The 24,212-nt window shown below is 39.1% G+C and overlaps 3 protein-coding genes across 4 annotated transcripts in view; 1 reads left to right on the forward strand and 2 right to left on the reverse strand.

Annotated features, from left to right (window-relative positions):
* phactr2 (phosphatase and actin regulator 2) overlaps positions 1 to 1,890 on the reverse strand; it is a 66,198-nt gene extending 64,308 nt beyond the window's left edge. The window contains exon 1 of one of the 2 annotated variants that reach the window (XM_053621831.1): positions 1,517 to 1,890. In XM_053621831.1, the coding sequence (XP_053477806.1) occupies positions 1,517 to 1,652 (136 nt within the window). In that variant the 5' untranslated portion in view covers positions 1,653 to 1,890. The remainder of the gene's footprint in view (positions 1 to 1,516) is intronic. The other variant, XM_053621834.1, reaches the window with a different exon arrangement.
* A 2,793-nt stretch (positions 1,891 to 4,683) lies between these two features.
* agt (angiotensinogen) lies at positions 4,684 to 11,459 on the forward strand. The gene is made up of 5 exons (XM_053621836.1): positions 4,684 to 4,772; positions 6,792 to 7,583; positions 8,313 to 8,586; positions 8,810 to 8,960; positions 9,186 to 11,459. Exons 2-5 carry the CDS (start codon positions 6,830 to 6,832, stop codon positions 9,360 to 9,362), a joined length of 1,356 nt encoding a protein of 451 aa, XP_053477811.1. The 5' UTR covers positions 4,684 to 4,772; positions 6,792 to 6,829; the 3' UTR covers positions 9,363 to 11,459.
* cog2 (component of oligomeric golgi complex 2) overlaps positions 10,596 to 24,212 on the reverse strand; it is a 14,224-nt gene continuing 607 nt past the window's right edge. The window contains exons 2-18 of the mRNA XM_053621835.1: positions 22,717 to 22,878; positions 22,104 to 22,169; positions 21,896 to 21,976; positions 21,693 to 21,796; positions 20,584 to 20,692; positions 19,774 to 19,953; positions 19,448 to 19,572; positions 18,388 to 18,514; positions 16,365 to 16,504; positions 15,383 to 15,444; positions 14,867 to 15,018; positions 14,542 to 14,724; positions 13,721 to 13,793; positions 13,478 to 13,620; positions 12,959 to 13,098; positions 12,708 to 12,888; positions 10,596 to 11,345 (exon numbers count right to left, since the gene is read on the reverse strand). Coding sequence (XP_053477810.1) covers positions 11,238 to 11,345; positions 12,708 to 12,888; positions 12,959 to 13,098; positions 13,478 to 13,620; positions 13,721 to 13,793; positions 14,542 to 14,724; positions 14,867 to 15,018; positions 15,383 to 15,444; positions 16,365 to 16,504; positions 18,388 to 18,514; positions 19,448 to 19,572; positions 19,774 to 19,953; positions 20,584 to 20,692; positions 21,693 to 21,796; positions 21,896 to 21,976; positions 22,104 to 22,169; positions 22,717 to 22,878 — 2,136 coding nt within the window. The 3' untranslated portion in view covers positions 10,596 to 11,237. The remainder of the gene's footprint in view (positions 11,346 to 12,707; positions 12,889 to 12,958; positions 13,099 to 13,477; positions 13,621 to 13,720; positions 13,794 to 14,541; positions 14,725 to 14,866; positions 15,019 to 15,382; positions 15,445 to 16,364; positions 16,505 to 18,387; positions 18,515 to 19,447; positions 19,573 to 19,773; positions 19,954 to 20,583; positions 20,693 to 21,692; positions 21,797 to 21,895; positions 21,977 to 22,103; positions 22,170 to 22,716; positions 22,879 to 24,212) is intronic.

Consider the following 24,212-nt stretch of genomic DNA (forward strand, 5'->3'; position numbering starts at 1 on the left):
CTATTTTTTTTTACTTTCACTGTATAATTTGGGTAAGATGGTTATTTTTTCACTAGCTATGTTTCCATCCAAGTTGCAAATGTAACTTATTTATTTCCTTCCCATGTGTTCAAGAGAACAAAATCGTCACTTCTGGAGAAACTGGCGCAAAGTCGTCTATCCAAATCCAAACACACCTCTCCCTCGCCGCCTTTTTTTGAGCCAATCATGTGATTTGTTGAGGCAGTCACATGACATTTTGATGTGTATCAAGGAATTTATCCGTAAATGTGTTTCCATCGTAGTTCATGTGCATGTCTTCTTATCGAATAAAAAAAATATTTTAAAAAATAATTACTATTTTGGAAAATTTCGTGGCATCTGGTGTTTCCACCCAGCGTTTTTTTAAGGCAATGTCCCAAAATTCGCATAAAATTACATGGATGGAAACATAGCTAATATGACCCCATCAGCCAGTATCACTAAAAATAAAGAAAAGGACAATAAGAGAACTTTTCTTCTTCCTGTGATCTTCAAGAAACTTGGATGATGCGGCTTGACCATGTGAATTGAAATAAATGGACTATTCCAAATATATCACATGGGTGAATGTGTTATAGGATTGAGTAATACCCTGCTGAAAAACCCCCCCAAAACAACAACAACAACAACATAACAATAGAAACCATCACAGAGATTCTAATAGTTTCCACTACAAACACCATTACAACCCATCAGCTAACCATTAAAACCATTACCATAATTGGTCCTTAATGGTATCCACTAGACATAACATGCCATCAACAGAAGGCAACAAATTACTAGTAGAGACCATTACAGTTTCCATTATAACCATTAACAGCATTACAAATTCTATGAGGGTTTCTATTGTTTAGGTTTTTTTTCTTTTTCGGTAGGGTAGGGTTGAGTGAATGTTGTAGGACACTATAATGTACAACCTATAAGGGATGAGTCATGGAAAAGGACGTTTCATACACAAGATTTCTAAAGGATTTACAGATTAATACCAAAATTAATGGCTGTGAATAGAGGTATATATATATATATATATATATATATATATATATATATATATATATATATACACATACACACACACACACACACACACACACACACACACACACATATATATATATATATATATATATATATATATATATATATATATATATATAGTTTGGTTTGGTTTTTTTTGAAAAACGCAGTTAGGTTGTTTTGGAGGATACTTCGCCTGTGTTTAAAACGTCTTTAAGCTTTCCATGACATATATAGTTATGTAATATCAGTGGGGCGTAAACGACACCTCGGATGTGCAATCAGCCACAAACACTTCACCCCAAATCTACTCCTCATGTAGTAACTTTCTCAAGTAGCCTAGCTCTTTTACTCATTTACTTGAAACTTTGGCAAGTAAATGTATTCAGTCAGGTGCTGTTTATATCTATGGGAGTTGAAACACCAGTTTAACACGGTGTGTGTGTAAAAGTCCATGGATAGAAGAGCAGAAAAGTACCTGAACACGCGGACCGTAACCTGGTCAGGATCCTGGACCTGAAGGCAGAAGCCTCGCTCTGAGACCGCCATCTGTGCGCCGTACACACCAGAGGGAAGCTCCTCAGACTGGGGAAAGTGTCCTCATCATTGCTCATGATGCAGCAAAAACTCCACTAAACAATGCCCATGGACGGAAAACACAGAATGCAGGAGAGCTTTCACTTTCCTGTAGTCACACCGCAGGTTAATGTCACGTCTCACTTCTGCACTTCATCAACTACCGGTTTTTTACAAAGACAACATGCCTCTCTAAAGAACACTTTCCACGCCAAAAGTCGGTTTAGCTTGTGCACACTCCCTACATGCAAGCTTGAACTCATAACACAGAGGAAGTATTCTTTCATATCACGCATTTAGTTCAAAAAGGAAGTGTCTATATGACGTTTAGTGAAAACAGAGACAGGATGCTGTGTGCATTATGTGCAGGTAAGACTTAGTGATGGCCTGATGTGTGCTTGGGTTAATGTTCTCACACACACACACACACACAGTCATGAGAAAAAATAAGTACACCCCATGGGAGTTGTTGGCTTTTTTGACATATTTGGACAAGCAAACATTTGATCCTCTTTGAAACAGTGCCTGTTAATGAAGTTGATATACTTGAGGGAAAAAAAGAGGAAAATTTGCTTTTTCAATCATTTATTCAACTGAAATATCAATAGATGTGATATTCTTTTTTGAAAAACTAAGTACACCCTTGGCTTCAGAAGCTAGTATTGCCCCCTTTAGCAAAAATGACATCTTGTAGGTGTTTTGCATAATTTTACACCAGATTTGCCGGAATTTTTGAACACTCTTCCATGCAACATTCTTTCAGTTGTACGATGTTTGAGGGTTTTCTTGCACGACATTTCAGTGGGATTCAAATCCGGGCTTTGACTAGGCCATACTATAACAGTGAAACTAGAGTTTTATACATGGGGTGGCCAGGGCTACATCAGGGGGTCCATCGACCATGACAGAAAATTAGTGTGTAAGCATAACCTGACATCTAAGGAGCATGAATGAATCATATGATTGCTGATTAGTGGTAGAAGTGATCATTCATTTAACCCGGAGTTCTTCACTGTGGCAGACAGTGTGGGCCAAAGGGGTTAATTCACTAGAATTCTTTAACATACTACGAATAGTGGCACTGGTGCTTAGTGGTTAGCACGTTTGCCTCACACCTCCAGGGTTTGTGGTTCAATTCCCACCGTGGCCCTGTGTGTGCAGAGTTTGCATGTTCTCCCCGTGCTGCGGGGGTTTCCTCCGGGTACTCCGGTTTCCTCCCAAAGAAATGCATGGTAGGTTGATTGGCATGCCTAAAGTGTCCGTAGTGTATGAATGGTGTGTGAGTGTGTATGTGATTGTGCTCTGCGATGGATTGGCACCCTGTCCAGGGTGTACCCCGCCTTGTGCCCGATGCTCCCTGGGATAGGCTCCAGGTTTCCCCGTGACCCTGAAAAGGATACTTTAGTGTACTCACATAGTGTACTCACATACTCAACCAATATATATATATATTTTATACACATATTTTTTTTTTTCATATGCATATACACATATATTTTTTCATATGCATATACACACACACACACTAATACCTGGGGTGGCAACTTGTGATGTAGTCAAAAGCTACTCTTGAAAATTCTGTCCCCAATTCCCATAGGCCGTATTGCTACCCCACTCCATCGCCACATGGTTCCTTTGGTTCCTTCCATCCTATACTTTTTTGTGCATCTCTCTGTATTATTTTCCAAAAAAGAATGACACATGCAATACAAAATCTAAATGAAAACAAAACTGAACCAAAGAACAACCCTTCTCCCCCTCCCTCCCCAACCCTGACAGCCATATAAGAAAATGGGCAATATATTACAATGAACAGAAATATACACCCTTCACATATTCATTTACATTTACATTTATTCATTTAGCAGATGCTTTTATCCAAAGCGACTTACAAAGGAGAAAATACAAGCAAAGCGATATATCAAGCAGAGAACAGTTCAAGTAGTGCTACCATACAAGATCCATTAATTAAGTCCCAGAAGAAGCAAAGTAGAGATGTAACTGCCAGAGTAAGTTTTTTTGTTTATTATTTATTTGTGTGTGTGTGTGTGTATTCATACTCACTCTATGCTGTTCTGGTTTGATTTAATAGGTGAGTCTCGCCACTGCTAATCAAGAAGACAATTCTTTTAACCAGAATGATAAATGTGGACCATAAATACTTTTCCAATGTATAGCAAGCAGGTGTTTTGCATGTACAACCCCAATTCCAAAAAAAAGTTGGGACAGTATGGAAAATGCTAATAAAAACAAAGAGGAGTGATTTGTAACTGTACTTTGACTAGTATTTAAACAAAAATGTGTATAAAGCAAGGTATTTGATGTTTTACCTAATCAACTGCATAGCTTTTTGAAGGTAAATATTTATTTTGAAATTGATGCATGCAACATGTTCCAAAAAAGTTGGGACAGGGGCAATTTAGGACTAATAGCGATGTGACAAGTTGAAATAAGAAGGTGATGTGAAACAGGTGAGGCAATTGTCTAATCACAGTATATAAGGAGCCTCCAAAAAAGGTCTAGTCCTTCAAGAGCAAGGATGGGTCGAGGCTCGCCAATCTGCCAACAGATGCATCAGAGAGTAATCCAACACTCTGAGAACATTCCCCAAAGACAAATCAGTAGGATTTTGGCCATTTCACCTTCTACAGTGCACAATATAATTAAAATATTCAAGGAATCCGGTCAAACCTCGGTGCGTAAAGGGCAAGGCCGAAACCCACTTCTGAATGCGCGTGATCTCCGATCTCTTTGTCTTAAAAACCGTCACGAGTCTGTAATGGATATCCTGATATGGGCTCGGGAATACTTTGTAAACCTTGCTACTGTGCTTCCCCTTAGGAGACCAATATGTTATGAAATTGTTAAGAGAGCTGCATGTAAAATTCCTGTGTGGAATATCTCTGACCAGTTCGTCCAACGTCATAATTTGTGTAACTAAACTGTGTCAGATAAAGAAGTGTTCCTCACGGACCTGTTTGTTTTTCAGCCCTCAGAGCAAATACCATTCTGAAACGTCACGTCCAGTAGATTTGTGTCCTAATCCCTAGGTTAATGTGTAACTTTGGAGAAAAGCCGTGATTTCAGAGGTTTTTAAAATCTGAGAGCAAGACTCATTGCAACTCATTTCAGCTGGAGATTCAACAGCACATATCAAGGTAAGAAAAACTTCTCTCTGATATGTGACTGATTTTTATCTTATTATGAAAAAGGTCATTAAATGATTTGGATAAAACTGCTAATTTTTGGCTAACATATACGGAACTATTTAAAACCTGCAACAGTGTCTGTTCAGAATATTAAAGACTACAGAATCAGTTTTATCATAAAGTTCTTCAATTTATATAGTCAGTCATTAGACATAGGAAGGAACTAATTATACAGTATACAATTAAACTGTATACACATCTGTAAAAATATTACTGGATTTCCCACATTCATGAATCACATAAAAAATATATGATTGAAAGACTAAAATGCTGATTTCAGGAACTAACATTACTCCTATGTACAAAAATAACAGTATTATTTTTAGCATAATTAAATCATAGTACTTTTACTTGAGTTTTTCTTTAAAGATATATTTAATGAATTTAATGAATATTTAATTTTTCATCACTGTTACAGAGTACAATAAATAAAATAAATGCATGTAACCCCAGAAGACCAAACCACTTAGAAGACAGTATGTGCAAAATATAAAACAACAACAACAACAACAACAACAAAACCAAATCAAAACAAACTAGTTTCCTGCTGAAAGTCTACACTTGCTTAGTTGCTTAATCAGCAACAGCAGTGTCTGCGAAGGTGGAGACAATTTATGAAACATCTTCAGTTCGAAATGTTTCAAAGGAAATAGCGTGATAACGATCTGCCAATTATGCTAGCCAAAACCCATAGAGATATTAATGTTTCACAGCCATTTAGTCATTAGTTAGCTGCATGTTTTACAGTATGAAACCTCAGTTTTAAGATGCAACTTCGATATTCATTAGAGATTTCCTGCTGTGATAAGCATATTCATAATATGTTTCATTATGTTGCAATAGCCTATAGGTAACACTCATCTTTGCTAGATATCTAGGGATGTAGCTAGGAACATGTATAGATTAACATGAGCTAGCAAACTAGCTAAGGAATCCAGAAAGCTACTAAAACCCCAACAGCATTTAATGTTTTACAATAGCAATAGTTTTACTTAAGTCAGTGTGTTTTGTCCTCTTTCTGCCACTGCTGGTTATACCTTCAAACCAAACACTTGAGTCATATTTGTTCCTCTCATTGTTTACTCTGAGTGATATGGGTTGAGGCTCTGCTGCCAGCTTGGTCATTAACCTCAAACATGGCTCACTAGCATGCAGAAGTGGGGGAATGTATTGCTTTTTTTTTTTTCTTCTTCTTTACACACTCAACTAAAAGTGCAATTACTCTTCTAAATAAATCCTCTGGTAAAAGTTAAAATTACAGCTTCGGGTTCTTCACTCATATGGTAGTAGGAGTATTGTCATAATGTAAAATGTTAGTGTAAAATTCTAAGCGCGTAATAAGTCTCACAAAACATAGTCAGCATGTTTGCAGTGCGTAAATATCAAAAGGTGGAGCAATTATGTAATTGTACTTTGGTAGTATATTTCAGGATCCATTTACTGGAGTTTGAGTTTGATGGTATCCTTGGGTGTATCCTGTCGCAGCATCAACCAAGTTATCAAATGGAAATGTTTGAAAATGATCAAATTACATTCCTGTTAAAGAACACGTTCCTTACTTCCAAGGGCTTGTTAACATCCAGTCAAGTCCATACCAATTTGTAGGACTCAATTTTGCATGCCTGGTCTCACTTATCATAAATCAAATGAATTTTTAATACAACATTTTTGGAGAAAAAACAATTAAGTAATAAAACAAAAACAATTAGGTTGATGTCGGATTTCCATAAGAAAAGATATGACTGATAACCCTACGCCTAATTGTAATCTTTGTAACTTTTCATACAGAGTGTGTTGGAAAAAGTCCTAATTCAATGAAAATTATTCACTCATTCTAATTCAATACGAGTACTTTTAGTTATGTACACTAATTTTTAACTCGGTTATAATTTTAAGTTTAACTTCCACTTTTAATTATATTTAAGATAATACTTGTACTTTTTTTCACTTTTTGACTGACTGTTTTAGGTCCTTCCCTGAGATTTTTGTCAAACTACCAAAGGACAATGAAACTGTTTCTTCTAATGCTTACCTGCTTTGCAATGGGACTGGCCAACCGTGTTTATATCCATCCCTTCTCCCTCCTTGACTCTGGTGATGTAACCTGTGAGTTCACCAACAGTAAAGACAAGGGGCCTTTAGAGACCATTTGTTCTCTGACTGCCATTCAAGACGGGACGGAGCCGGATCCCCGGCCTGCAATCGAAGGACTAAAAAACCTCACCCGATGGACTGCTGTGGTGGCTGAACTGCAGAACTCTCAGGGCCTGCGAATGTATCAGGCACTCAGCCGCAAGCAAGAGAAAGTTAACATACTTTTCTCTCCTTACGCTTCCTTTGCTACCCTGTTAACTTTGTACCTTGGAACCTCCAAGAGTACTGCTAATGACTACCAGCAATTCTTGGGACTCATCTGGAATACTGAGAAGCCTGGTTGTGTGAAAGCTATAAATGGACACAAGGTACTGCGTGCACTTAATGCCATTAGCTCAGTAATCGACGGACCTCAAGATGAGCTCAGAACCCGTGTTTGGACCTTTGTGAGTAGCGATGCCGACTTGTCCAAAGACTTTGTGCGTGGCATTCAAGAGTTTACAGACACCTCTTTTATTCGAGCAGTGAACTTCTCCCAGCCCAAGGAAGCTGAGGCACAAGTCAACTTGTTCATACAGAAGACATCCCACAGCAAGGTTGAGAACCTTTTTAAAGATATCAGCCAGTCAACAAACCTGCTGTTTGCAACCTCTGTGCATTTTAAAGGTGGGTCTTTAAGGTAATCTTTGACTGGAGCTTAAGATCAAACTGAGACCTTATAAAATATTTCATGCCTTCATACACTAGAAAAAAGGGAGCAGTCGTTGGATAGTTAGAAGAAGCCTTTATTTGTCATATATATATACACACACACACACACACACACACACACACACACACACACACACACACACACACACACACACACACACACACACACACACACACACACACATTACAGCACAGTGAAATTATTTTCTTCACATATCCAAGCTTGTTAAGAAGTTGGGGTCAGAGTGCAGGGTCAGCCATGATACGGCACCCCTGGAGCAGAGAGGGTTAAGGGCCTTGCTCAAGGGGCCAACAGTGGCAGCTTGTCAGTGCTGGGGCTTCTGATCAGTAATCCAGAGCCTTAACCGGTGAGCCACCACTGCCCCATGAGTGCTAGATTTCTAAAAGGGCCGGAAGAGTGGTAAAGTATGCAGAGTTGCTGCCTCACAGCTCCAGGGTCCCCAGTTCGATCCTGAGCTTGGGATTTTACGTGCATGAATTGGCTACAGTATATTGCCCCTAGATGTGAATGTGTGCAGAGGTGTGTCCAATCAAGGGTGTATGTTTTTGATGAAGTAACATCCTACAGTCATTTGGTGCTGGAAATATATTGTTGGATGGGTGGATAGATCCTTTGCTTACTCTCAGGAAATGTGTAATCATTTGAAATGTAATCATTCATAGGGAACTGGAGGACAGCTTTCCAGCCCGAAAAGACAACCGTGCAAGATTTTCAGATTGACGATAAGTCCACTGTGAAAGTACCTCTCATGACGCACACTGGTGACTACATGCACCTCAATGATCCTGACAAGAAGTGCACTGTAGTCAAACTCGGCCTTAGCAAGCGGACCTACATGCTACTGGTGCTACCCAGTGAGAGAGCCAGGCTGCAAGACATTGAAAATCAGCTACAGACAGACACCATATCTACATGGCATAAACATCTAAAGGAGCAGTAAGTAGCTTCTTTGAGCACTACGTTGAAGAGTTACTCAGGGTTAAACATATTTTAACAGACAAAAGTAATCAAACAGATGCGAGTTGAACACTAGTCCAAGGTTCAGGCCCGCAGCACAGGAGTCAGCCTTGGGAAATCAATAATACAGATGATGGTGCAACCCGTTGACCGACCCATATAAACGTTTACATGTAGATCTATGTTTTTGTCATTTTTGTAGATACCTAGAATTGTCCCTGCCCAAGTTCTCACTGACAGCTGTGACTGACCTGAGATCACTGTTATCTGACATGGCTCTTGATAAGTTACTTCTGGGTTCTGAAGCCAACTTTCAGAGATTCAGCACCAAGGGCAATTTCACCATCGACAAGGTAAATCTTTTATGAAATAAAGCAGGTATCAGACTAAAATCCAACCCAGTTAAACAAGTTCAGTTTATTTTAACATCAACCACATTGGTTGGACCTGAACCTGGATTCAGAATGCTACATTTCAGATCCAGTCGTAATAGTTATAAAGAACTCCCACTATTTTGGAATATAATTTCAAACCAATTAAAACATTTCATTTAAGCTTCTTTACCTCATATCTGACAGGTTATCAACAAAGTGCTTTTTGAGATGTCAGAGGAAAGAAAGGAGGTTCTGAACAAGTCGCAGGATGAGAGAGTTCCTCTGAGAGTCACCGTGGACAGACCCTTTCTTTTTACCATTGTAGAGGGCAACACTAATGCTATACTCATGCTGGGAAGGATACTGAACCCAAACCTGTGACCCCAATATTACGATCCCAACTAATGTGTAATATTATTGTCTTTCATTTTCTTTCAACTCAATGTAGCTTATTACAAAATACACATAGCAAATGTTTTCTATAACATTTAACTATGTATGAAGTTAAATGTGTACTGTTCTCACAACTGGCCAAGAGCAGGGCTAACTGACTTTCTTGAAGAAGCATGGGCTGGTTTAAAAAACAAAACAAAAAAAAGGAAGCCATATTCACAGTAGATATCTTTCTTACCTTCCAATGACATTACGCATTTATACAGATTTTTTTTTTTTTAATATTGTCCTTGAGAGTTTTACTTCTCTATCTTGATAAAACGGCAACACTGTACATTAACATTCCTTTAACTGACCATTTTTAACACATTACTTCCAGCTGAATTCCAGCATTAATAAATCAAATAATATAAGTACTGTATTAATGGATTTTTAAAAAAATAATAAACCAAATAATCAACACCTGGATATAATATGCATACCGACATGAGCCACAATGACCAACGTACACTCACCAGCCACTATTTAATAGGAATATATGTAAACCTGCTCATTCGTGCAATTCTCCCAGTCAATCAATCATGTGGCAGCAGCACAATGCATAAAATCATGCAGATACACACCAGGGACTTTAACCGTAGCATGGTTGTTAGCGCCAGATGGGCTGGTTTGAGTATTAAAGAAACTGCTGATCCCCTGGGATTTTCACACACACAAGAGTTGCTAGAGTTTACACAGAATTAAGTAGGGGGGGTCCAGTGAGTGGCAGACTGGTTCGAGATGACAGGAACGCTACAGTAATATAAATAACAACGCTTTACAACCGCAGTGACCAGTAAAGCATCACGGAATACACAACGTGTCGCACTTTCAGGTAGATGGGCTCCAACAACAAAAGACCACATCCTGTCAGCCAAGAACAGAAATCTGAGGCTACAGTCAGCATAAAGTCACCAAAACTACATAGAATGTTGCAGAAAAACCATCACCTGGTCTTTTCCCCCCAGTTTTTAACCTTCCACTTTCAGTTGGCTGGTGTTGTGCATTCTGAGATGCTTTTCTGCTCACCACAGATGAAAGTGTTGGTATTTGAGTTACCATTGACTTCCTGTCAGTTCAAACCAGTCTGGCCATTCTCCTCTGATCCCTCTCATCAACAAGAAGTACAAGTCTGCCTTTAGTAACCTACAATGGCTAGAGTACAAGCAGCAACATGGGTCATAACTTTCCAAGCCTTTTATTGTCAAAGATAAGTTGAAATGTTACAGTAGTCTCAGCTTTGTTCAGTAGAGCATGTGAATGATAACAGTATGTTGACATGAAATGCAAAAAGCATCCTGTCATGTTCTAGAGAACACAGAGCATCAACATGGCCACTCGTCTCAGAGGAGGCTCTGTGGCAGAAAACATATTTAATTAATTCTGACACACAGTGCTTAATCTTATGACATCATTTTCACAAGTCACAAGGTGTCATTTCAATTGTTTCTGAAACATAATGGCATAGTAGGCCCCTGCCAGTACACTCCAAAAAAAATCCTTATTATATTCAGTATTTAAGTTGCATATCGTTATCAATCCCTTCGACCCCTGTTATTTAACATTTATCATTCCCAAATTGTCCAATACGATTTAACAATAAATAAGATTTGACCACATGAACACATTCTTGTAGTGTGCTTCTTCATCACAGGCAGAGCTCACATTTCGAAAGTCTGATTTTTACCTTATAACTGCACTGAGAGAAACATGGCTGTGAGTCACTGGGGAACCCTTTTTGTTTTCCCCCACGTAACCTCTGTGAGCATCTACCTGCAGAAGTGCTGGAGACCAGGAAATTCCCTTCAACCTGAAGGGTGAGCCTTAAGAGCCAGCCTGCTCTGCTGTGGCGAGATCCCGCGCCTCCTGCACCAGGTCCAGCAGAGCGGAGAACATAGTGATGTCGCTTGGCTGGAGACCCATCTTCTGAATCTGTTAAAGGAAACACCAATTGCAGCAATATGAATGTGTTGTAAGCTTAGTGTGCACCTTCGGTTTCAGCAACATGAATGATAAAAAATAAAAATAATAATAAATAAATAAAAACGGTTACAAAATGAACGTTATTTTTGTCTGCTCCGCATTCCAATCAGTGTCCATATTATGTTTCACATAATAATAAACTGTCTACAACTGTAGTGAAAGACATCCATCCATCCATCTATCTTCTATACCGCTTATCCTTCCTTCAGGGTCACAGGGAAACCTGGAGCCTATCCCAGGGCGCATGGGGCACAAGGCAGGGTACACCCTGGACAGGGTGCCAATCCATCGCAGGGCACACTCACACACACATTCACACACCCATTCATACACTACGGGCACTTTGGACATGCCTAATCAGCCTACCATGAATGTCTTTGAACTGGGGGAGGAAACCGGAGTTCCCGGAGGAAACCCCCGCAGCACGGGGAGAACATGCAAACTCCGCACACACAGGGCCATGGTGGGAATCGAACCCCCGACCCTGGAGGTGTGAGGCGAACGTGCTTAATGAAAGACATTTACCTACTTATTTGTAGATTTTTACAGATCTGATCATCATCATTACAGTATAAAATTTGCCTACATACTTTTATTACTGACATGAAAAGAAAATATCAAATTTGTCTGCCCAGACGGAAACACAAAATACTCAATATACATATATAAACATTATTTGATAGCCCACATACTGAAAGAAAAATAAAATATTATAATGGTGACTCATCCTACCCTGAACGACCTTTCCGTTCATACAAAAATGCAAAAACACGTTCTGTATAAAAACAAAATGCGCATCCCATTTTAATTCTCCCACTCAGATCTACCTGGACATTTTGGTTTTGATGGCACATCAACAGTGGAGGTGATTTTGGAGAGGATGCACTAGGAGAGGTACCATGACTTGGCTAATTTGTTTGGAATATGCACCAGGCAACAATTTAAAATAAAAAAAAAATTAAAATTAAAATTTTTTTTAAAAAAACCACACGCACACGTCAAAAGTCTGGTGTGATACTACGTTTAAGGAATTAAACGCCTCCTGTGTGATGCCTCCTCATTTTTTTATTTTTTGTTTACCATGGTCAGCATGGTCCTGCCTTCTTCAGTGCCTAACAAAAGTAACCTGCTGTCAGAAACAAATTACTTTAAGTAGCAGAGTTACAGGCAAATCACCATGCTGACCTATTTACAAAATCATTATTATTATGTTACCTTGATTTGTATCAGTCATTGCCCTTTAACTCGATACACTGATCCAAATATTCGTTACACCCCTAGTACGTGTGTGGTACTTTGAGCTGAAGGTACCTGCTCTCCGAGGTACTCTACATCCAGGGCCAACTGCAGACGGATCTTGCTGTCGTCTGAGGGTCCAATGTTGGCTCCTGCTGTGCTGGTTGTGGCCGTTTTTCTTGCCTGTTTCAGCCTCTTCAGACTCTCCTCCATTTTCCGCACAGAGCTCAGCACATCAGATATGGTCTCAAAGTATCTGAGATAATATTGAGATATTATGAGACACTGTATCATGATGTAGTATGAACCGACATTTACATATATACCTGTGAGTGCAGTCTGAAAGGGCAACACGGAGCCACTCCTGGATGATGGAGGCCTTCACCACTCCTGTGGAGTCAGTGAGCAGCTGGTGTAGGGGTTGCAGAGCATTATCCATATAAGCTGAGGCTCTGGTGGGCACCTCCTTTTAAGGATGACAATTATAATTTTTTTAACAAATACGTCAAGGGTATTTAGCAGAAAACTGAAAATGTTAATATAGAAAAGAGAAAAACATTTTACTTGCTAACACTTGGCAAATTATAACAAATAACATCTCTTGTAAAACATAGTAGATTTGAATATTGCCTCAGCATCTCAGTCATTCATTTATGGTATTTATGTTAGGGTTCCCCAACTCTGACCCTGGAGTGCAGGATTCAAGAGTGGTGATTTCCCTGCTCGATCCCAACCTACCAGACCACTCAGCTGAATCAGGCATCTCTAAACAGGATTACTAGACTCGATCTGGAGCTGGGGAAACCCTATACTATAGTCATTACAGTGCCCTGTTCACAACAGACCTTATTGGTCCTTCTGTAAAGTCGGGGAACTTCTGATGCGTTTTTCAGGAAGCGGAAGCTCCTCTCAGTCAGATTCTGAGTCATTCTGCTGTTCAGTGTTGGAACGCACCCGGACAAAGCTGCTTTAGAGTCGTCCAAGGCATCTGTGGGTTCAAAAGCAGACAGATGGTATAAGGAATAGCTCTAACATGAGCACCTTTGTTATTTGATATCAAATCTAGACATGTAAACACAGACAGTTACCTGATACAAGTCCAAGGTTTTGGAACCCAATTTCTTGCAATCTCTCATTCACCATATTAGAGATGTCAGGAATCTGAAACCACAATATGCATGATAACATGAACAACAAAGACTCGTCCAAGGCCAAGATGTTCAGACATCAGAGAGTGTTCAATTTTTGTCATAAAAAAAAATACAATCTGTGAAGCTTTTAGAGGTTTCTGAAGTTCATGTGGCATTAAAGACCCCGTGGAGTGCCTTGACATGCACATCATTATTTGACGTGTTGACGTAATTTCTAATGAAACAGGAATTCCGGGCGGGACAGAGTGGCTCCGCCGCCTTTTTAAATAGCCAATAGGATTTAGCTTACCTCACAGCATGGGGTAAGCCGTAACTGACAGTTAATATCATGGATTTTTATAGCGTGTGTGGGGGGGGGGGGGGGGGGGGGGGTTGAATGCATATATCTTCTGAACGCTAATTCCATCATTGTTCTGGATCACACTAACTTACAGATAACCTTAAGGAAAACATATTCATACTAAAAGCCACAAAACTATCATTTTGATTTCAGGGGGACTTTAAGGCAAGCTAGCTAGTTTAATCTTGAAGTTCAATGACTACACAGTTCTATCTTTTGTCTTACTACAGTAGAACTAATAAACCCTTAGGATAAGTGGTTAAACATATTCAAGATGTGAAATTCTCTATACCAAGAGTTCTCAAACTTTTTACAGTGAGGAACTGTAAAATAAATTGCCACAGACTGCCCCAGCATGAAGCATAGAGATCTTCCACTCTGAGAACCACTGCTCTGCACAGTGTTGTCCCATTGGTACCTGTTCCTGTAACTGATCCACATCAGCAGCAATGAAAACAAGCTGTTTGGTGGACAGGACTGTAGGACCACCACTCTCGCTGTCTGCGTCCTGAGACGTGCGGCTCGAAGTGGAGGAGGCGGAGCTTGGGAGAGGTCTTGTGACTTCTTTGGTGGTTTCTGAAGGCGAAGTTTTTAATAGGACCTAGAGGAATGCAGAGAAAGGAAAGAACATGTGATAGCACCACAAGGTGGAGCCAACGGTCAAATCTTTAATTTGGCTGTTGTGAAGAGAATAGCATGTAAGAGGAAATGTCTGCTCCTGCTGTTTGCTGTAACTGCTGTACCTCAGTGAGAAAGGTGGCATAACGGGAGAGGAGCTGCAGTGTTAGTTTCCAGAACCGATGAGCAAGAGGGGGCAGGTAGATGTGCTCTGCCCAACACCTGCATACACAGCTCCATAACACTTCAGTCACCTGTAGTCGGTAGTGGCTCCCAGCTATATTATATACACATCAAATATCATACATAAACATACACATATTACTACACTTATTAGGACTTTCCACTGACAATTACTAAGGCAGCTAATTAATGTCATACCTACACCTAATCTAACCCCATCTCTAACCTTGTGCAAATTTTATCCCCACCAAGAAATAAAAACATGCCCACACACCCATAAACTAATTCCATTAAAAAAATAATAATAAATAAATAAATAAAAAAGTCATAATCTGATGTGATGCAAGGAAGATTTTGCACAACATTGCAAACTAAGCAGATTTCCTCAGGCTCGTTCATAGTTTTCATTTATTCAGCAATTTTTTTTTATTTCTCTGCATGACTGCTTGGAGACTAACCGGGAGCTGCTTTTAATCCATCCGCAGTGGCATTTTCCAAATACCCAGCAATCTCCTTGTACCTGAAAAACACATCCAGGGCAAGAGTTTAATGAAGACTGTAGCTGCAAATTTCTTAAATAATGGTTAATAATACGACGTGTTGTTTTACAACCACGAAAGGCAATTTTTTATACCCATTTATTTTTGTGATTTTGGGTTGTCGATTAATTTGTAACGTTCAAACTGTTTTTCTTTTTACCAAGACTAATCCCTGCCAATTGCACAAGACACCTACACAATTTGATCCCTTCTGGCAAACAGTAGGGTTCAGTAGGATGGACTTAACAATGAGCCGAGGCTCAAAATAAACAACCCAGAGCACAGACTATCCAACTCCTACACGACGACAGATTCAGCTTAATAATTCAATTTCACAAAATCCATTTTCATCTTTTTCTATGGAAAATAATTACCATGTTTTAATTTGTCAGACATTTTTTTTTTCAAACTGACAAGTATATTAAATCTTTTCTTGAAATACAGCATTAGTAACTAGAAATCAAATGACATTTGCTCTAATAGTTAGAATAAAAACATAGTTTAAAAGTACAGAACAGCAAAAGTACAGACAGTGATTTTGTAATGAAAAGGTCTGAAAATCGCAGCCTAGAATATTCACAAGTTTTCCCCAAATACCAGTTCAAATAACTGGCAAATAATGTTACATTATATAATAAATTAGTAACAGAGATGTTTAAGGATAAGGATGCCCCCCACTTTATTATAATAATAATTATATTATTATTATTATTATTATTATTATTTTATCAGTAGTTTTTATTATTATTTTTATTATAAGTAGCAGTAGTTTTGGTGGCATGTACTTAAATGTACTTAATATTTTAAAATATACCAAAAAGCCTGTTAGAATCCACCTGTAAGCATGTTTTACAGGATGACTGAAAGAACAGGCAGCAGGGACCTGCACAGCATCACTCACCGCAGCTGAAAGTACACAGGGAGGTTCCACTTGTTGTGGAAGCTTTGATAGGACGGGTGTGCTCGGAGTCTCTTTACACTTGCCTGAGATCCACACTGCCTTTCAAACTTCCGCACAAAGTCCATGCTAATGCAGTACCTCTGCACAACAAAAGGAATGTCTGTGAGGGTTAACAGTCATTCAAGTCATGCTGGATGTCCCATAGTAATATATCCTTGCAACTGGACTCCTATTTCATATAATGAAGACATTTCAAGGAATCATGAATTCAGTTTCTTGGTAGGAAAACCCATGTGAACTGACACTGAACTAACCCTGATCTTCTAAAGACAGAAACAAGATTGCATATAGGAAAAGGTGGAGAAAAGATTGGAAGCAAGACCAAGCCAATTGCTCAGTTATGTGGATGACATCTGGTGGAGGTGGAGGCCTTCATGTAACGTCAACTTATTTTCATAATTAACTTCTATTGTTAGCTATAGTTGCTGTGGTGAAGTTACCATAGGTAGAAACAGTCATTTGAAAACACCACCACCACACACATTCTGAACAGAGAAGACTACTGGTTTGAAAGCGTTATAAATAAACTGGAAACATCAGTTTCTTAACGGCAGTATCTGCAACACATACAACACCTTTTTATAAAGTTGCCTCATATGTTTACCCCAGCGGTTTCATACTCATTCCCAACACCAGTGACATAAGTCATAATGTCATAGGTGTGAATCAAACATAGTGTGTGTGTGTGTGTGTGTGAATGTGTGTGTATATATATATATATATATATATATATATATATATATATATATATATATATATATATATATATATAAAAAAAATGGGAAATCCCATTCCATCATTCAGCAGAAATGAAAAAACCCCTTGTATATGACCTAAACATCTTCATAATAACAAAAACCCACTCACCAAACTGAGTACTTACACATCAATGATTTCACCTTACTAACACAAACAGACAGAGATGCTACTTACACCATCAGCATCATATAAGGCTTTAAGTGAGACTGAAAATGATTACCGTAATTTCCGGACTATAAGCCGCGACTTTTTTCACACGCTTTGAACACTGCGGCTTAAACAATGATGCGGCTAATTTATGGATTTTTACGGGCTAACGAGCTTCATGCCGCCAAAACATTTAGCCTCGTCACATCAGACCAATGAAATTACCGAACAGGTCATAGTGGACCAATGAAACTGTTCGAATTAAATCAAACGCACTCACACTAAATTCTTCAGATCAGTCATTTTGCACTTCATGCACACCCCCTCATCATGGAAAACACACAAAGAAATGCATATGATGCAACTTTCAAGTTAAAGGGGATCAATCTGGCTGTCGAAGAAGGAAATAGCATGCGAAGAGCAACTTTTGCTCAAGTCTGCCAGTGGATCCTAACAGCGTGGAGCAGTGTCAAAAAATCTACAATCACCAACGGGTTTCGAAAGGCTGGACTGCTGCGTGATGAAGAGGACAGCACAAGCTCAAGGGCGAATTTGCCTCGAGACGTAAGTGACCTTGAGAGTGACAACGAAAGAGAGACTGAGGAAGTGTGTGACGAAATACCGGTAATTCTGTGGCTGTTCAATTCCAACACCGAAGATGACGACTTTAGTGGTTTTAGTGCGCAGGAGGAAGATGAAGATAGCGATCAATGACTTTTCCTGGTAGGCAACTGTATATATTTTTTTTTAACCAGCCGTGTTACAGGCACTGTTCAGAAAAAAGCATTTACGGTACGTATTTAATTAAAAGTTTAAAAAAAGCTTTCTGTGTAACATCTTTCTGTGTAAATATCTCATGTTACAACGTGGACACCTGCGGCTTATAGACAAGTGCGGCCTATATATGTACAAATTTTTTTTCTTTTTAAAGTTAGTGGGTGCGGCTTATATTCAGGTGCGCTCAATAGTCCGAAAATTACGGTAGATGGAATGAATCATGCAGAATCATATGTGTGTGTGTGTGTGTGTGTGTGTGTGTGTGTGTGTGTGTTTTTACCTCATAAAAAGCATCTGGATTACCAGGATTAAAAAGAGAAGGGATTCTGCCTTCAACGCCTTTAATGGCTTCTGGCCAGACAGAGTTCACCAGGAAGTCATACCCAGGAACAATGTCAGCTTTGTCACTAAGTATAAAGATTACACAATGTTATGAGTACAATACAAAACATCCTTCTCATAATCTACAAACTGGACATATGCGTGGTAAACCATTCACACGGTTAAATTAGCAATTTCCTAATACAAGAAGCTCTTTTGCACATAATCCACAGTTTTTTAAAGTCTGGTTACTCTCAAACATGAAAGAGTGTGCAAGTGGGCCTCGTGGAGGAAAAGGATGGAATACGTCTACAGTAGGCGCAAGCCCATTTAACTATTGCAATTTCTCAGAGCATAACATTCACTGGGTTAGAAAAAATAAAACACACTTGCATAGTACTTAAAAGATCTTTAAGAAGTGTCAATTTTTTTTTTTTTTTTTTTACAGCCGTGTTTGTTAAACCAGCTCCATGTTTACTCAACATGATCCCTGCAAGCAGAAAGCTTAGGCAAGGATAGAAATTAAATCAAAACATTTCTACGTTGTTTTAGTGAAACATTTATTTTTGTATTAAATCACAGGTATATGTTGTAGGCAGAAAATCCTGTTTGGGTCAAAAAAGATTTTTCACCATTTATGTTACTGTTTCTCAGAAGTCAGTCATAGAAACATGTGAGGAGTTTTCCCAGACCTTCAACAAATATTTGTTTGGGTGTTACCAGAGCTTATGCCAAACAGTGTCCTTCCAAGAAAGGCTCAAAGGCAAGGCTTTAAAGATTAGTTAAAAAAAAAAAAAAAGAAAAGGAAAAAAAAGGTAATTTAATTACCCTGAAAGTGGCAGAAATCATAATAGAAACAAAAGTCTGACAGCCGCACTATGCCAGGATTTTGCTGAGTCATCATGAGTTTCTCAAGCGCTGATGTGCTATTCTTCTAAAATAACTCGGGGACTTAATAGGCTGCCAAAAATAGAACAAGCATGTCAAATACAGTGTGATGACATTGTTCATCTTGTTACCTAGAAAAGGTCCCTCCGGTGACCTCCCGGAGTAATCGGCAATGATGAGGCACAAACTCCAGAACCTTTGCGTACATCATTTGAAGGCCGTTAGGGCTGGACTTTACAAACTGTTCAGTTATGACCTGTGACATAAACAACGAGTCATTCAACCTGCGAAATCTCATCAGGTACGTAGAAACACAAAAAGAAGAGCTACAAGGGGAGCATGTATTTAAATGTATAGTAATACCTTACATTTAATCTAGTGTAATAATAGGGCATAATAGTAGTATGCACTTGTGTGTAGTGTATGAGTGTAGAGTAGCGAAATACATTAAATATACCTCTTCCATGTATGGCTTGACTAAGACTTGTCCCACCAGTGCCTCAGCGTCTTTGGTCTTGTCGATAGTGGCGTAAGTGCGCAGGCAGTGACGCACAATGGCCACGTTTGACGTTTGTAAGCCCTGAATCAGCAGACCCTCGAGAGACTGCTGTAGCATGGAAGTGATACCAGCGATCCTCTGAAACACACAACACAATCACACGGCTCACAATCAGTTTCAATTAGCTGTTGTCCTTTCAATCTGTACAAACTGTCGATTTTTTTATTCATCAGCCACATTTTTACTTCTGATTGTTATTGCGGTGTCTTACATTGCATCTGTTTCTACATGCCTGAAGTATGGGAGTGTGATGTCAATAATGCTGATATTGTGAAAAATTATGTTGGGATATTATGTCATTAGTGTAAAGGGAAGCGCTATCTACCCTCTTCTGCATCCATGAGCTCACAGATACGCATGACTGGCTAGTGTCACTGTGATTGACAGGTGAGAGTGTATGCCAGCCCTACCACCCAGAGAGTACGGTCAATTTTGCTCCCTTGGCTCTCAGTTACAGATATCTGTGGCATCGCAAACAACAAGGTGAGACTTGTCATTCTTTAATACATTTTCAAAAAGTAATTGCTGGCAAATTGCTGAGGTATAAAAGGAATAAACCATGATGCCGTGTCCTGTTATAGGAAAATCAGTTTCATGTTGGTAATGGAAGCATCTTTACCGCTAGCTTTTTGGCTGACACTGGAAACTCCTTCCATTACTGTTAAACAAACGTCTCCTTACAGAAAAGCATGTCAAAGCTGAGCTCACCGGGCGCACTTTGTCCAGCAGGGGCATGCCTTTGCTCTGGACAGCATGGAACTGCAGCTGGTTGAACTCAGTGGCGATCCGCTCGAGAATCTGACCCGCTACCAGAGGACTTCATGTAAAACCAAAGAAAGACTGATGTTACAGAACAAAAAAGGCTGTGTTTATGTGCAACAAAACACTGACTAGGAGATAATGATATAATTAGAGCATCTAAGATTCAGTAATTAAATCTATTGCACATGGCTTAACAGAGGCTGACATTACTATACTAATCTCTTATTTTCTTAATTCCAGATTATTATTACAAGGCCTCTGCATCACTGACTACGTTTACATGGACAGCAATATCTAATTATTGACCTTATTCTGAATAAGACAATATTCTGATTAAGGTATTTGCATGAGTTACTTTTAGGATGTTCCTTTCATGTTCCCGTTTTACATGTTATAGAACATAGATCAATTAACGGAACACGTCATTACGTCCCCACGGCACGTCAACCGACGCTCCCTCCAGAATTTCACGTATCAACATACGTCTTCGTTATGGTACCGTATACAGTTTTGGATGATTCATTTAAAATTTTACGAAAGCTTCAAGTGCGGTTAATTATTTGTCATGCTGTACGTGCAAGTAGATGACTGATTGAAGCCGTGGGTTGCAACTGAAACCGTGTACTTACATACTATATAGTAGCCGAGATACATGTATTTCACCTACTATATAGTAGGTAAGTACGCGGTTTGGGACACAGCTGTACTCTCTTGTTTGCCATAAAACGGTTGTGCACTGCTGTGTGTGTACGTGTTCTGTCGAAAAATGCGGTGAAAACTCTCACACGGCGTTAATAGTGCGATTAAGGTGTTTACATGTCTGTAATGCTCGTCCATAATGCGACTCAAACAGGAATACTCCACATGTCTTAATTCAATTTGTGTTTACTTCGAGTATGACTTTAATCAGATTAAGGTCATCAAAAATTGCTGTTCACATGGTAGTTTCTTAATCAGAGTATTGTCTTAATCGGGTTAATGTCAGATTATTGTTGTCCACGTAAATGTACTGAATGACTGTTTCAGGGACATCCAGCATCAACAGTCAAATTTACCTGCTTGTTTCGAGAGAAGTGGTGTCTTGGGCATTTTGGGAGTGTAAGATTTTCTCAATCTTCTCCACCGATCGAACCACTTGCATGAGTCTTACTACACAAACCTAATGTGAAGTCCAGGAAATGAGATACATTATACAAACACCATCAATTTACCCTTGCCAATAGGTTCGTAAGTCATATAATAAAAACTAGAACCACACCTTCTTCTTTTGAATGTCATCTTGCTTGGTCAACTGTGTGTCTATAGCTTGGATAACTTCATTGACAGATGACCTTAGACTCTGTACAAGCCAGAACGATGCAAAAGTGAGGCAGAGCATTTAAGACTTAACGAACAAAGAAATACAACATTCCTACTGCAGAAGAAAACGCATCATTCTGCAAAACCATGGTGCTAAAACGGTTTACCAGCACTTCTTCTCGCAGCTGGCCAAGTGGGACGGAGAGCTGGTTGAGAGCTTTATCCATTCCCACCTAAACAAACAACAGAGAAAGGAGACAGAATAAACAGTAACTCAACACATAATACAGATCGAATACACACTTACTTGCACCTACAAAAAACTAAGGATGGCACCTTTACAGATTTTTTCCACATCGTAAATACGAGTTATGCCGTTATACCACTATTGATGAATAACAGGATTAGCATACAAAAATGCTGTGCTTATTAATTATTATGAATTATTATTAGGAAATTTTTTTTTCCCCCTATTAGTTTCATAGTGGCTACTGATGACAGCTGAGGTAAAAGGCAATAGGTGTACTTTTTTTTTTTTTTTTGCCAATTCCTGCCCACTTGCTTGCTCTCCCCATCACACTACAGCTACCAGCCAGGGTGGGTGAGGGTTAGCACGTTTCCTCCGAGACATGCAAAGCCAGCCACCGCATCTTTCCAAACTGCTGTTCATGGTACATCACACGGCAGCATAACACACTCAGAGGAAATCTGCCCTCACCCACATACATGAGCCCTGGATTGTTGTGGTATCATTGGGATTCCAACTAAGTCTAAACATACCAGATTTGTGGACAAGTTGACAAAATCCGCATAATCTTTATTGATGAGCTCGACCATGGCCGTTTTGAGGAGCCTGTAATAGTGCTCCAGGTCCTGGCGCATCTCCTCCAGCTGGACGCGCTTTCTGCAGTCCGCCACGAACTTATCCACGTCAAAATCATCCTGAAAATTCACAGAGATACATCCAGACACAGTGAAACTCATCTCCCACACTTAGGTTGTCCTTGTTCTAGATGTGAAACTCTTCTGCATGGTAACATTAAATGCACATAAACAGTTGTGTGAGATTGTATGGCACATATCAAGAACTTGATACGCACTTAAAATTACAGGAGCGCGTTATTAGAAATTTAGTTGTCTTTAGTTATTTAGAGCATTTAGTTGCTTATGACAAGAAAAAACAAACAGTTACACAAATAGCGATTTTAGTCACCGTTGTTTTGAGTCTTTTAGGTAAATTGCATCTGTAACATGTCTCTCAACATATTCTCTTGAAAGTTTGTAGTTTAGATAAAAGATGCTAACATGTCTACTCTTAAACTGTACTAATAAAAATATAAACAAAGGAGTAATAAGTTTGCTCCACTAGGTTTGTCCACTCGCCACCATCGCAAAATCTGAAAGTTGTCCATTTTGCATAAGGCTTTAAGCTCCGCCCACTTGGCAGAATCATATATTGTCATAAGACACTGAAAAGCTTGCCTCCTGCTATAAATATTACTTTATGTATCATCATTATACCAATGTAATCTTCCTTTATAAACATTATAAATCACACTTACTACTGGCAAATATGTGAAATCACATTTATTGTTAAACTCACTTATCTAAAAATCTTTGTTAAAGTCCAGGGGTGTAACTTGGCCTGGGCATTTGGGGCTGTAGCACAGAAGACTTTTTCTTTAGCCCCGAATAATTCGCCACTTGGAGCGGTTCGTCACTACTTAACTGAACATCAGTAAAATTAGACGGCGTCATTGTAATTTTGTCCCTCCAGTGAACAGCGTGTTGTATTTTATCTTCAGTTAACAGAGTCGAAACGAATCAGACAGAGTTTACAGGAAAATGCATGGAAATACTCATTTTTGGTTTTTATAAAGTATGGAAATTTACACAAACGAAGCATCGTTTGCATAACTAAATGAATTTTTACAATTTTTTTTAAACCTTGCGATACAAATAATATCAGCAATTCACTGGGAAAGTCTGACTGTGATATACAATGTTTTGATTATAATCATATTCACCTGCAGTGTCTTGTCTTAAACAGCAAAAAGCTCTCTACAATGACAAGACACCAAAGTGTCCAGAAGTGCCATGTGGGACTTGTTTGTTTGTTTGCTTGCTTGGGCTGTTTACATGTTTATGGTTTAATCTTGTAAACAATAAGACTCAAGTCAATCAGGTGAGGAACAGATCAGTTAAGAAACTGTTACTAAATGAATTCTCTGTAAAGTTTGTAGCACGTTGACCATTTAAGATAATCAATCTGTCCA

This window comes from Ictalurus furcatus, chromosome 3 (assembly GCF_023375685.1).
Source record: "Ictalurus furcatus strain D&B chromosome 3, Billie_1.0, whole genome shotgun sequence".
Lineage (NCBI taxonomy): Eukaryota > Metazoa > Chordata > Actinopteri > Siluriformes > Ictaluridae > Ictalurus > Ictalurus furcatus.

Bases quoted from the DNA above. Each gene is read 5' to 3' on its own strand.
- agt (XM_053621836.1), top strand. From the start codon at position 6,830: ATGAAACTGTTTCTTCTAATGCTTACCTGCTTTGCAATGGGACTGGCC. The intron at 7,584-8,312 runs GTGGGTCTTTAA...AATCATTCATAG, and splicing joins AACCTCTGTGCATTTTAAAG to GGAACTGGAGGACAGCTTTC. The intron at 8,587-8,809 runs GTAAGTAGCTTC...TCATTTTTGTAG, and splicing joins CATAAACATCTAAAGGAGCA to ATACCTAGAATTGTCCCTGC.